General features: G+C 47.0%; 1 protein-coding gene across 1 annotated transcript; it reads right to left on the reverse strand.

Moving 5' to 3' along the window:
- Window positions 1-7,871: 7,871 nt before the first annotated feature.
- On the reverse strand, window positions 7,872-10,008 carry foxi1 (forkhead box i1). The gene is made up of 2 exons (XM_071394662.1): window positions 9,267-10,008; window positions 7,872-9,056 (listed from the first exon to the last, which is right to left on the reverse strand). Exons 1-2 carry the CDS (start codon window positions 9,928-9,930, stop codon window positions 8,458-8,460), a joined length of 1,263 nt encoding a protein of 420 aa, XP_071250763.1. The 5' UTR covers window positions 9,931-10,008; the 3' UTR covers window positions 7,872-8,457.
- Between the last annotated feature and the right edge of the window lie 1,294 nt (window positions 10,009-11,302).

The raw sequence follows: 11,302 nt of genomic DNA on the forward strand, positions 1-11,302 counted from the left end.
TGACTGATTCTCTTCAGAAAGGAGGCTCTCCTAGCTGCAGGCTGACTGATTCTCCTTCAGAAAGGAGGCTCTCCAAGCCGCAGGCTGACTGATTCTCTTCAGAAAGGAGGCTCTCCTAGCCGCAGGCTGACTGATTCTCTTCAGAAAGGAGGCTCTCCAAGCCGCAGGCTGACTGATTCTCCTCAGAAAGGAGGCTCTCCTAGCCGCAGGCTGACTGATTCTCCTCAGAAAGGAGGCTCTCCTAGCCGCAGGCTGACTGATTCTCCTCAGAAAGGAGGCTCTCCAAGCCGCAGGCTGACTGATTCTCTTCAGAAAGGAGGCTCTCCTAGCCGCAGGCTGACTGATTCTCCTCAGAAAGGAGGCTCTCCTAGCCGCAGGCTGACTGATTCTCTTCAGAAAAGAGGCTCTCCTAGCCGCAGGCTGACTGATTCTCCTCAGAAAGGAGGCTCTCCTAGCCGCAGGCTGACTGATTCTCTTCAGAAAGGAGGCTCTCCTTGCCGCAGGCTGACTGATTCTCTTCAGAAAGGAGGCTCTCCTAGCCGCAGGCTGACTGATTGTCTTCAGAAAGGAGGCTCTCCTAGCCGCAGGCTGACTGATTCTCTTCAGAAAGGAGGCTCTCCTAAACGCAGGCTGACTGATTCTCTTCAGAAAGGAGGCTCTCCTAGCCGCAGGCTGGCTGATTCTCTTCAGAAAGGAGGCTCTCCTAGCCGCAGGCTGACTGATTCTCTTCAGAAAGGAGGCTCTCCTAAATGCAGGCTGACTGATTCTCTTCAGAAAGGAGGCTCTCCTAGCCGCAGGCTGACTGATTCTCTTCAGAAAGGAGGCTCTCCAAGCCGCAAGCTGACTGATTCTCTTCAGAAAGGAGGCTCTCCTAGCCGCAGGCTGACTGATTCTCTTCAGAAAGGAGGCTCTCCTAGCCGCAGGCTGACTGATTCTCTTCAGAAAGGAGGCTCTCCTAGCCGCAGGCTGACTGATTCTCTTCAGAAAGGAGGCTCTCCTAGCCGCAGGCTGACTGATTCTCTTCAGAAAGGAGGCTCTCCTAGCTGCAGGCTGACTGATTCTCTTCAGAAAGGAGGCTCTCCTAGCCGCAGGCTGACTGATTCTCTTCAGAAAGGAGGCTCTCCTAGCCGCAGGCTGACTGATTCTCTTCAGAAAGGAGGCTCTCCAAGCCGCTGGCTGACTGATTCTCTTCAGAAAGGAGGCTCTCCTAGCCGCAGGCTGACTGATTCTCTTCAGAAAGGAGGCTCTCCTAGCCGCAGGCTGACTGATTCTCTTCAGAAAGGAGGCTCTCCTAAACGCAGGCTGACTGATTCTCTTCAGAAAGGAGGCTCTCCTAGCCGCAGGCTGACTGATTCTCCTTCAGAAAGGAGGCTCTCCAAGCCGCAGGCTGACTGATTCTCTTCAGAAAGGAGGCTCTCCTAGCCGCAGGCTGACTGATTCTCTTCAGAAAGGAGGCTCTCCTAGCCGCAGGCTGACTGATTCTCTTCAGAAAGGAGGCTCTCCTAGCCGCAGGCTGACTGATTCTCTTCAGAAAGGAGGCTCTCCTAGCCGCAGGTTGACTGATTCTCTTCAGAAAGGAGACTCTCCTAGCCGCAGGCTGACTGATTCTCTTCAGAAAGGAGGCTCTCCTAGCCGCAGGCTGACTGATTCTCTTCAGAAAGGAGGCTCTCCAAGCCGCAGGCTGACTGATTCTCCTCAGAAAGGAGGCTCTCCTAGCCGCAGGCTGACTGATTTTCCTCAGAAAGGAGGCTCTCCTAGCCGCAGGCTGACTGATTCTCCTCAGAAAGGAGGCTCTCCTAGCCGCAGGCTGACTGATTCTCCTCAGAAAGTAGGCTCTCCTAGCCGCAGGCTGACTGATTCTCTTCAGAAAGGAGGCTCTCCAAGCCGCAGGCTGACTGATTCTCCTCAGAAAGGAGGCTCTCCTAGCCGCAGGCTGACTGATTCTCCTCAGAAAGGAGGCTCTCCTAGCCGCAGGCTGACTGATTCTCCTCAGAAAGGAGGCTCTCCTAGCCGCAGGCTGACTGATTCTCCTCAGAAAGGAGGCTCTCCTAGCCGCAGGCTGACTGATTCTCCTCAGAAAGGAGGCTCTCCTAGCCGCAGGCTGACTGATTCTCCTCAGAAAGGAGGCTCTCCAAGCCGCAGGCTGACTGATTCTCCTCAGAAAGGAGGCTCTCCAAGCCGCAGGCTGACTGATTCTCCTCAGAAAGGAGGCTCTCCTAGCCGCAGGCTGTCTGATTCTCCTCAGAAAGGAGGCTCTCCTAGCCGCAGGCTGACTGATTCTCCTCAGAAAGGAGGCTCTCCTAGCCGCAGGCTGACTGATTCTCCTCAGAAAGGAGGCTCTCCAAGCCACAGGCTGACTGATTCTCCTCAGAAAGGAGGCTCTCCAAGCCACAGGCTGACTGATTCTCTTCAGAAAGGAGGCTCTCCTAGCCGCAGGCTGACTGATTCTCCTCAGAAAGGAGGCTCTCCTAGCCGCAGGCTGACTGATTCTCTTCAGAAAGGAGGCTCTCCTAGCCGCAGGCTGACTGATTCTCCTCAGAAAGGAGGCTCTCCAAGCCGCAGGCTGACTGATTATCCTCTCTACCTGCTCACTACAGGTGTAGTATATTAATTTGATCACTCTGTTTGTGCAGAGAATTTTCTTGTCATCCTGTAAAATTCTATTGAGACTCATGATTGACATAAATTCACTGAAAACCTGCTGTTCTCGTTTTCTCACCAGATCTCTCACCTAATCTACAGTACACCCTACTAGCATATCAAAACTCATTTACAGTTAGAAAGGATCACTTATTTTGACGGTTAAATTAAGATTCTACACATGTATATCACACTGACAAATCACGTTAACTTGTTTTATCAGTAGTTTACCTGGTACCGGGTCTATAATGTTTTATCAGTAGTTTACCTGGTACCGGGTCTATAATGTTTTATCAGTAGTTTACCTGGTACCAGGTCTATAATGTTTTATCAGTAGTTTACCTGGTACCAGGTCTATAATGTTTTATCAGTAGTTTACCTGGTACCAGGTCTATAATGTTTTATCAGTAGTTTACCTGGTACCGGGTCTATAATGTTTTATCAGTAGTTTACCTGGTACCAGGTCTATAATGTTTTATCAGTAGTTTACCTGGTACCAGGTCTATAATGTTTTATCAGTAGTTTACCTGGTACCAGGTCTATAATGTTTTATCAGTAGTTTACCTGGTACCAGGTCTATAATGTTTTATCAGTAGTTTACCTGGTACCAGGTCTATAATGTTTTATCAGTAGTTTACCTGGTACCAGGTCTATAATGTTTTATCAGTAGTTTACTCGTTAGCAGTTCTATGTTTTTCTGTAGTATTTTTACCAAACACATTGTTGTCCACCTCTTTCCCCTCCAACCTGTTAACCTTTATATCTGGGCAGAGGAAAGGACAGCTGATCTGTGGTTCTCTCTAACGACCTCGTGTTTGAGGAAGTAACGCTTCCCTAACCCTGCTGACAAACATTCCACAGCCACACACACACAGCCTGGTTTCTGGACCTTCTGCCATATCACATGACCAGCTTAAAACGGATACTTCCTGTCCCGTCCATCCCGAGGAGAAATTGACGGGATTAAAGATTTTAAAATAATCCCGTCCCAAACCTGGGTCAAACACCTCCATCCAATTATGAGGCTCCCTGCCTTTTGAAGCTGACACAGTTGATCCTGAAACCCCTCATTATGGTTTTATCCTAGCCCACTGGGCTTGGGGCTTCTATAGGGACCAGGGTTGGGTTGGGGACTTCTATAGGGGCCAGGGTTGGGTTTGGGGCTTCTATAGGGACCAGGGTTGGGTTTGGGGCTTCTATAGGGGCCAGGGTTGGGTTGGGGCTTCTATAGGGGCCAGGGTTGGGTTGGGGGCTTCTATAGGGAACAGGGTTGGGTTTGGGGCTTCTATAGGGACCAGGGTTGGGTTGGGGACTTCTATAGGGGCCAGGGTTGGGTTTGGGGCTTCTATAGGGACCAGGGTTGGGTTTGGGGCTTCTATAGGGGCCAGGGTTGGGTTGGGGCTTCTATAGGGGCCAGGGTTGGGTTGGGGGCTTCTATAGGGACCAGGGTTGGGTTTGGGGCTTCTATAGGGACCAGGGTTGGGTTTGGGGCTTCTATAGGGACCAGGGTTGGGTTTGGGGCTTCTATAGGGACCAGGGTTGGGTTGGGGGCTTCTATAGGGACCAGGGTTGGGTTTGGGGCTTCTATAGGGACCAGGGTTGGGTTTGGGGCTTCTATAGGGACCAGGGTTGGGTTTTGGGGCTTCTATAGGGACCAGGGTTGGGTTGGGGGCTTCTATAGGGACCAGGGTTGGGTTGGGGGCTTCTATAGGGACCAGGGTTGGGTTTGGGGGCTTCTATAGGGACCAGGGTTGGGTTTGGGGGCTTCTATGGGGACCAGGGTTGGGTTTGGGGCTTCTATAGGGACCAGGGTTGGGTTTGGGGCTTCTATAGGGACCAGGGTTGGGTTGGGGGCTTCTATAGGGACCAGGGTTGGGTTGGGGGCTTCTATAGGGACCAGGGTTGGGTTTGGGGCTTCTATAGGGGACCAGGGTTGGGTTTGGGGCTTCTATAGGGACCAGGGTTGGGTTTGGGGCTTCTATGGGGACCAGGGTTGGGTTGGGGGCTTCTATAGGGACCAGGGTTGGGTTTGGGGCTTCTATAGGGACCAGGGTTGGGTTTGGGGCTTCTATAGGGACCAGGGTTGGGTTTGGGGCTTCTATAGGGACCAGGGTTGGGTTTGAGGCTTCTATAGGGACCAGGGTTGGGTTTGGGGCTTCTATAGGGACCAGGGTTGGGTTTGGGGCTTCTATGGGGGCCAGGGTTGGGTTTGGGGCTTCTATAGGGACCAGGGTTGGGTTGGGGGCTTCTATAGGGACCAGGGTTGGGTTGGGGGCTTCTATAGGGACCAGGGTTGGGTTTGGGGCTTCTATAGGGACCAGGGTTGGGTTTGGGGCTTCTATAGGGACCAGGGTTGGGTTTGGGGCTTCTATAGGGACCAGGGTTCGGTTTGGGGCTTCTATAGGGACCAGGGTTCGGTTTGGGGCTTCTATAGGGACCAGGGTTGGGTTTGGGGCTTCTATAAGGACCAGGGTTGGGTTGGGGGCTTCTATAGGGACCAGGGTTGGGTTTGGGGCTTCTATAGGGACCAGGGTTGGGTTGGGGGCTTCTATAGGGACCAGGGTTGGGTTTGGGGCTTCTATAGGGGACCAGGGTTGGGTTTGGGGCTTCTATAGGGACCAGGGTTCGGTTTGGGGCTTCTATAGGGACCAGGGTTGGGTTGGGGGCTTCTATAGGGACCAGGGTTCGGTTTGGGGCTTCTATAGGGGACCAGGGTTGGGTTGGGGGCTTCTATAGGGACCAGGGTTGGGTTTGAGGACACTGGGTTTGGGGCTTCTATAGGGACCAGGGTTGGGTTTACCAAGGTTGGGGCTATCGAGATTGGGGCCACCCTACCTGAGACGCTCCCACCATGGCCTGGGCCAATCCCTAGCCCCGGGGGTATGGAGACCAGGTCAGGGGCCCTGAAGAAGGCATCAGGTATGGGAGGCCCACCAGGTTGCCAGGTGACTGATATTCATAAGGGCCCGGCCAGGTAAAATTCCCCTCAGGCAGAGGGTAGTGGAGCGTATCAGGACGGAGACGTGAGATGGAGACGGTAGATTTCTGATAATTGACTAGATGGAAACGACCGACTACCACTTAATGGAAGTTTAGCAGGGGCACATGTTATGAAGGGGGGAGTGTGAAATACCTGCTGTATTTTCACGATTGGGACATCTTTGTTATAAAATTGTAAAAATAATGAGACTTTTAAAATAAATGTGATATTTTATAGAGTAGCCAAGAATATGTATTTTAGCAAAACTGTTGCTCCTCATAATATGAAAGAAGATATAAATAAATGTCCACTGGTCCCAGAGAAGGGCAGATCTCGGTCTGGTTTAGAGGAATAATTGATTTATTGTCATGTTCATTTGTTTGTGTATTTACCCCTGAATGTTTCAAGTCAAACGTGGACTTGAAGTGTAAATAGAGCAGAGGGCCAGTGGGTGGTCACGGAGTTTATTGGGGTACATTGCATGAATGGCAGAGCAAAGGCCTCCCAATAGACGTATACATAAATAGGCCTACCAGGAGTTTATCACTATTCAATTAATTGTTGCATGTTTCTAGTTTCTACATATTTTAGAGCTTATGTATAACGTTGTAATTACACATGACATCTATGTCCTATTCACTGGTAGGGCTACATTTACAACGTTGGTGAAAGACAGGATTTCAATTGAAAACTTGTCGCTGTGAGAACCCGTTTGAGTTTCACAAAAATACTCTTTGTTAGATAGGAAGCCCATGCTTCATGGACAACAGGAGGGAGATGTGGTCTGAGTGATATAATACGTTCCCAGATCTGGGGTCACCGAATGTTTTCATCCGAGCGCAGGAGGGGATCCCTTGGTATTGCCAGGGCCCATTGTGTCACAGCTACGGGCACGAACCTCTTGTCAATTTTGCTTTAGTCGAGACAACAGAGCGCCAGAGCGCACTGAATTACCCACCAATTAAGAGGTGTTCTCTTTAATTTACTTCCTTTGATTTCGTGCGTAACCGTAAATTGTTTCAAAATACGACATGAGTAAGACAGCCGTTTAATAATGGCTTGAACATTTTTCATGGGAAACCTCTCTCTCTCTCTGGTTATTATTGCCCACTACAGCAAAGCAGGGACAATATTTATTTATTTATATAATTTGTCCCATAATAGTAGGACAACTGCACATGACCAAACAATGGGTGTTACATGCTATTTTGCACTGACATGAATCGCTCAGTGGATACGCGTCCCGATTGATTCACAGCTCATAAGAAAAACAACATCGAACTATCTATCATTCTGATTTCTCACACGATGTTTAAAAAAAAATAATATCACTCCGCGTTTTATGCTGTGAGTGATGAAACTTTCCCCCCGCTGAATAAACTGAAAACAGGTGTGAACGATTCAATTCAACAAGTTTCCATCTATCCCATACACACCATTAAATAAGACCGAAAGCTGAACTTCTGAACTGGGTAGAAATAAAGAGGTGATGTGTCTTGAATCTCAGCGTAAATCGGGTTTATTCAAAGTGACAAGCTGGAAAATGTCTCAGTCTCACCTACTGTTTTCATACATTTGAGGAGGCATGAGCTAATGATCACAGAGGGAAACGTCAGTAACAGGTGATGCCTTCAGTGTTGTAGCCTGTTATGTGAATGGACGTGTTATTTCTTCTTCCATTCAATATAAAATATCATCAATTTATGAACTGTATGGAAGCCTACTGGAACTGTGTTCCCGAGTCTGAGATGGAATATCTGGCTGATTGTCTGGAAAGTTTCATGAATGGAATGGAGGGAGGGAGGGGAGGGGAGAGGAATGGAGGGAGGGGAGAGTACACGGCGGGGTGTAGGATTAATTCCAACCTCGATTAAACCTGAAATACTTCTGGTAAATAATTGTCAGTCCCATTATAAATACTGTTTGGTATTGTAAGGAGTCAGTGAACTAGTTCTCCCACACCGTTAACAGCTGTAGCCTATCAAATCCCACAGGTGCGTTAGTGTTTTAAACGTCAACTTAAAATGTTATGTTAAAAGTAACCTAAAATGTTGATTAGAATTGAGAGCCATAAATTAAGATCTACATGCTAATCATTTTAATATTTTAGTGTTTATAAGTAAAATGGAATCGTGCGTTTAAAAACAATGAAATAGAGCGCTGGTTTATTGAAAAATTGATGATTATGGCGGATAAATCTGAGACAACGTCACTTTGACAAGTCCGCTAGAAAATATGACAGAATGAAGAATTTCAGATATGACATTTATTCAAACGTTTGACAATAGGTTTAAATAAAATATACACACACACACACACAATTCCTTCTACAAAAAGTACACAAAGTGGTCTGCAAAGAGGGCTACTATTTAGGCTACATAACAAAACATATATCTGCAGACGTAGTAGTACAAGAGTTCTATTAAAAATAATATACAAGATCTTCTGAAAGGCACAGTGACGTCATCCACGCAGTTACATTAAGGCTGCAATATAAAGGAAACGAAAAGAGTACGTTAAATGTTTATTCCAAGGCAAGACCATTCCAGGGCTCCAGTTGGTCATAAAACAAACAAAAATTTGTCTTAATTATCCTCTTAAAAAATGCTAAAGTCGAACTTAGTTTCGACCCACTTTAAAAATCCGATTCAATCATGAGAAAGCATATTTAAGACATTGCTATTACACGTTGTTATTAGGGAATGCATAACATGAATAATAATAATCGTGGTACTTGATGTACTCACTGAGTACTTTATACAAGTATGCCAAAACGAGTTGCATTATATTATCTACATATATCTGACATAATTCGGACGGGGCTTATGGCCTACTGCCTACACCTCGGTTCCTTCGCGGCTGTATATCAAATGATTAACACCGAAGTGGTTTGGGAGAGAGTTGGTGAGGCCTCCGCTGTGATTGTTCTGTGCGGATGTGTAGTAGTTCATTCTATTAGCTGTGGAGAGGTGAGTGGTATCAGAGTTCACTGGCGTGATTTGAGAGGGCGAGTATGAACCAAGTCCGGACATGTTTTCTCGGGTCTGATGAGGCGACAAATCTCCTATAACATGTCCTCCTGAACCAGAGTCCCCCCTGGCCCCCTCCCGGGTTGAGCCGTTGTTACCCCCCGCCAGCATCGTGTTCATAGTGGAGACAAAGTTGTTGTAACAGGGACTGTGTTCCACAGACGGGGACGGGGATGATTTGGGCTCGGAGGAACCAGGGGAGTTCTGGAGGCTGGGAGGGGATGAACTCATGATACTGGCCGTGTCGGAGAGGTTCAGGGCGGCAGTGTCTTCTGACTTCACCGGAGGAACAGCGTTGTTGGTGTCTCCTCCGTTCAAGTCAGCTCTTCTCTTTCTCTTTCTCCGGAAGTTGCCGTTATCGAACATTTTCTCACAGTTTGGGTCCAATGTCCAGTAATTTCCCTTTCCTATGAAGACATGAAGACAGGACACAATGTAAACAAACCTACAATGTAGATCTAAACGATATATCAAAAGGTCATTATTGCTCTAGTCTACTGTCAGACACGTCTTACAAAATCAAATGGCAAAGGTATGACATTCCAAAAAATGCCACGTTTAAATAGGTGCAAGATAATGATGAGTTATTTACAAGTACAACAGGTATTGTAACTTACCCGGATCATCGTCATCTCGAGCAACTTTCTTAAAACAGTCATTCAGTGACAGGTTGTGTCTGATTGAGTTCTGCCACCCAGCTTTGCTCTTCTTATAAAACGGGAAATTCTCTGCCACATACTGATAGATGTGACTCAGCGTCAACCGCTTGTCTCCGGCGCCCTGGATAGCCATAGCTATGAGTGCCGAGTAAGAGTACGGAGGCCGAACCATCTTGAAGAGTTCCTGCTGGCTGGAGATTGACAGCCATCCGAGGTCAGCTCCACCAAAGCCCGTAGGAGGGGGTAGGAACTGCCGCTGGTTCGCTCCGTATCCAGACGGTATGTACGATGCTCCATTCAATCCCGTCAGGTATGGAGACGAGTCGATGCTCGGGCCGTTTAGCCACAGGTACGGGTTGGTGGTCGGCGAGGTGTACTCACCGAGGCCGTAGCTTGGAGGATGCGCCGGCGGCCTCTGCGGGTGGTGACCATGATGGAGGTTTTGCTGGTGCTGGTACATGCTGCCGAAGTTATCGCAGTACACCGCCATATCCAGGAGCTCCTGTGCGCTGTGGTGCTGAACGGGGCTAGTCTGCGCGTTGGATGGCTGCTGTCCAAAAGCGTTCATAATCCGTTCGAATCGAGTACGAATCCTGGTATCTTCTTCTATCGTCAACAACATGCGGTTCCTTTCCCACCAGTCTGTTTCCGTCAGTCTCTCCCGGAGGACTGAAGGCTACACCCAAGGGTTGGGAGGCGTATTTAAGCGCTCCGCCTGGAGCGTCGACAGGTAAACCCTGTGAAAGGAACTGTCTCGAGGGTGACTCCCCCTTTTTCTGTCACGCTTCAGTCGAATTGTCTTCTCCGAATCTGTGCATCAATGGGAGAGATACTGGTGAGCGATAGCCCACTCATTAATGCCGTTTTAGGAGTTAACCTGGAGTAAGATAGGCTAAGTCATTTACCGCGCAAGTATAGCCTAATAAGCATATGCAATAAAAATAGGTGTTTAGGCTACAAGTCAATAAAAACATTTTGAAGAGATGGCCAACCATATTTCCACTTTTACGCACGGACACTTTTACAAATATATATCGTAAATAATAGTTTTATGAATATACCTTCAGAATTTCCATATACAAAATGTAATTGAAACAAATATTTTATATATATATTTTTTAAATCAATTGTTTCTGTCAAATATAAGTTGTCAATTTAAGTAGCCTTTGCGTTTTGGTGAACAGTAGGATACATTCTTAGAACAAAAGGTTCGGCTTAGAACCAACATTTTGGTTCAGTGAAGAAGAACATCTAACTATATTACGGTTCTGATCAAAGAACCCTACGAAAGGGTTATTCTCTATAGAACCTTTAGGGGTGTTATATATGAAGCAAGCAATTTACGCCTTTTTCCTCTAAGAGTGTCGGGTAAAAACAATGTGATTTATTTTATGGTTCAACAAGCACTCCTGGCTTCCATGCATGACACAGTAAAACATAAACCAAGTTAGGCTCTTACAACATGCACATACAGTGTACTATACGGCTATGTGTGTTTAGACCACACGATCTCTGCAACGGATTAGTTGACAATAAACATGGCTTATGTGTTACACGTGTGACATAGCAACACAGCACCCGGTAATATGATGGTTTCCCGCGTCGCTGGAGATGTGATTTTCCCCGCGTCGCTGGACCGCTGCTACTGTCATTTCATTTTAGTCATTTATTTCTTGGGTGGGTTATTCAGATGTTTAATTGTGTAATTAAAATTACTTTGTCCAAACACGCTTGTTCACTTTTTTGTTTTTGTTATGAAGTTGTGAAATGTAGACTCGGCTTATAAAGGCCGCAATAGAATGATTTAAGAGTTTAATACGTCGCATTTAACTTGAAAAATAAAAAATGCGCTCTATTTGGGATATATTTTATATTAAATAATTATCCAACATAATTTTTTTATTTTTTAGGTTATAAAAATCTACCGGTAGGCCTATATTTTATTTTATTTATTTCACCTTTATTTAACCAGGTAGGCAAGTTGAGAACAAGTT

This window comes from Salvelinus alpinus, chromosome 3 (genome assembly GCF_045679555.1).
Source record: "Salvelinus alpinus chromosome 3, SLU_Salpinus.1, whole genome shotgun sequence".
In the NCBI taxonomy this organism is placed as follows: domain Eukaryota; kingdom Metazoa; phylum Chordata; class Actinopteri; order Salmoniformes; family Salmonidae; genus Salvelinus; species Salvelinus alpinus.

Bases quoted from the DNA above. Each gene is read 5' to 3' on its own strand.
- foxi1 (XM_071394662.1), bottom strand. From the start codon at position 9,930: ATGTTGTTGACGATAGAAGAAGATACCAGGATTCGTACTCGATTCGAA. The intron at 9,057-9,266 runs GTAAGTTACAAT...ATGTCTTCATAG, and splicing joins TCGAGATGACGATGATCCGG to GAAAGGGAAATTACTGGACA.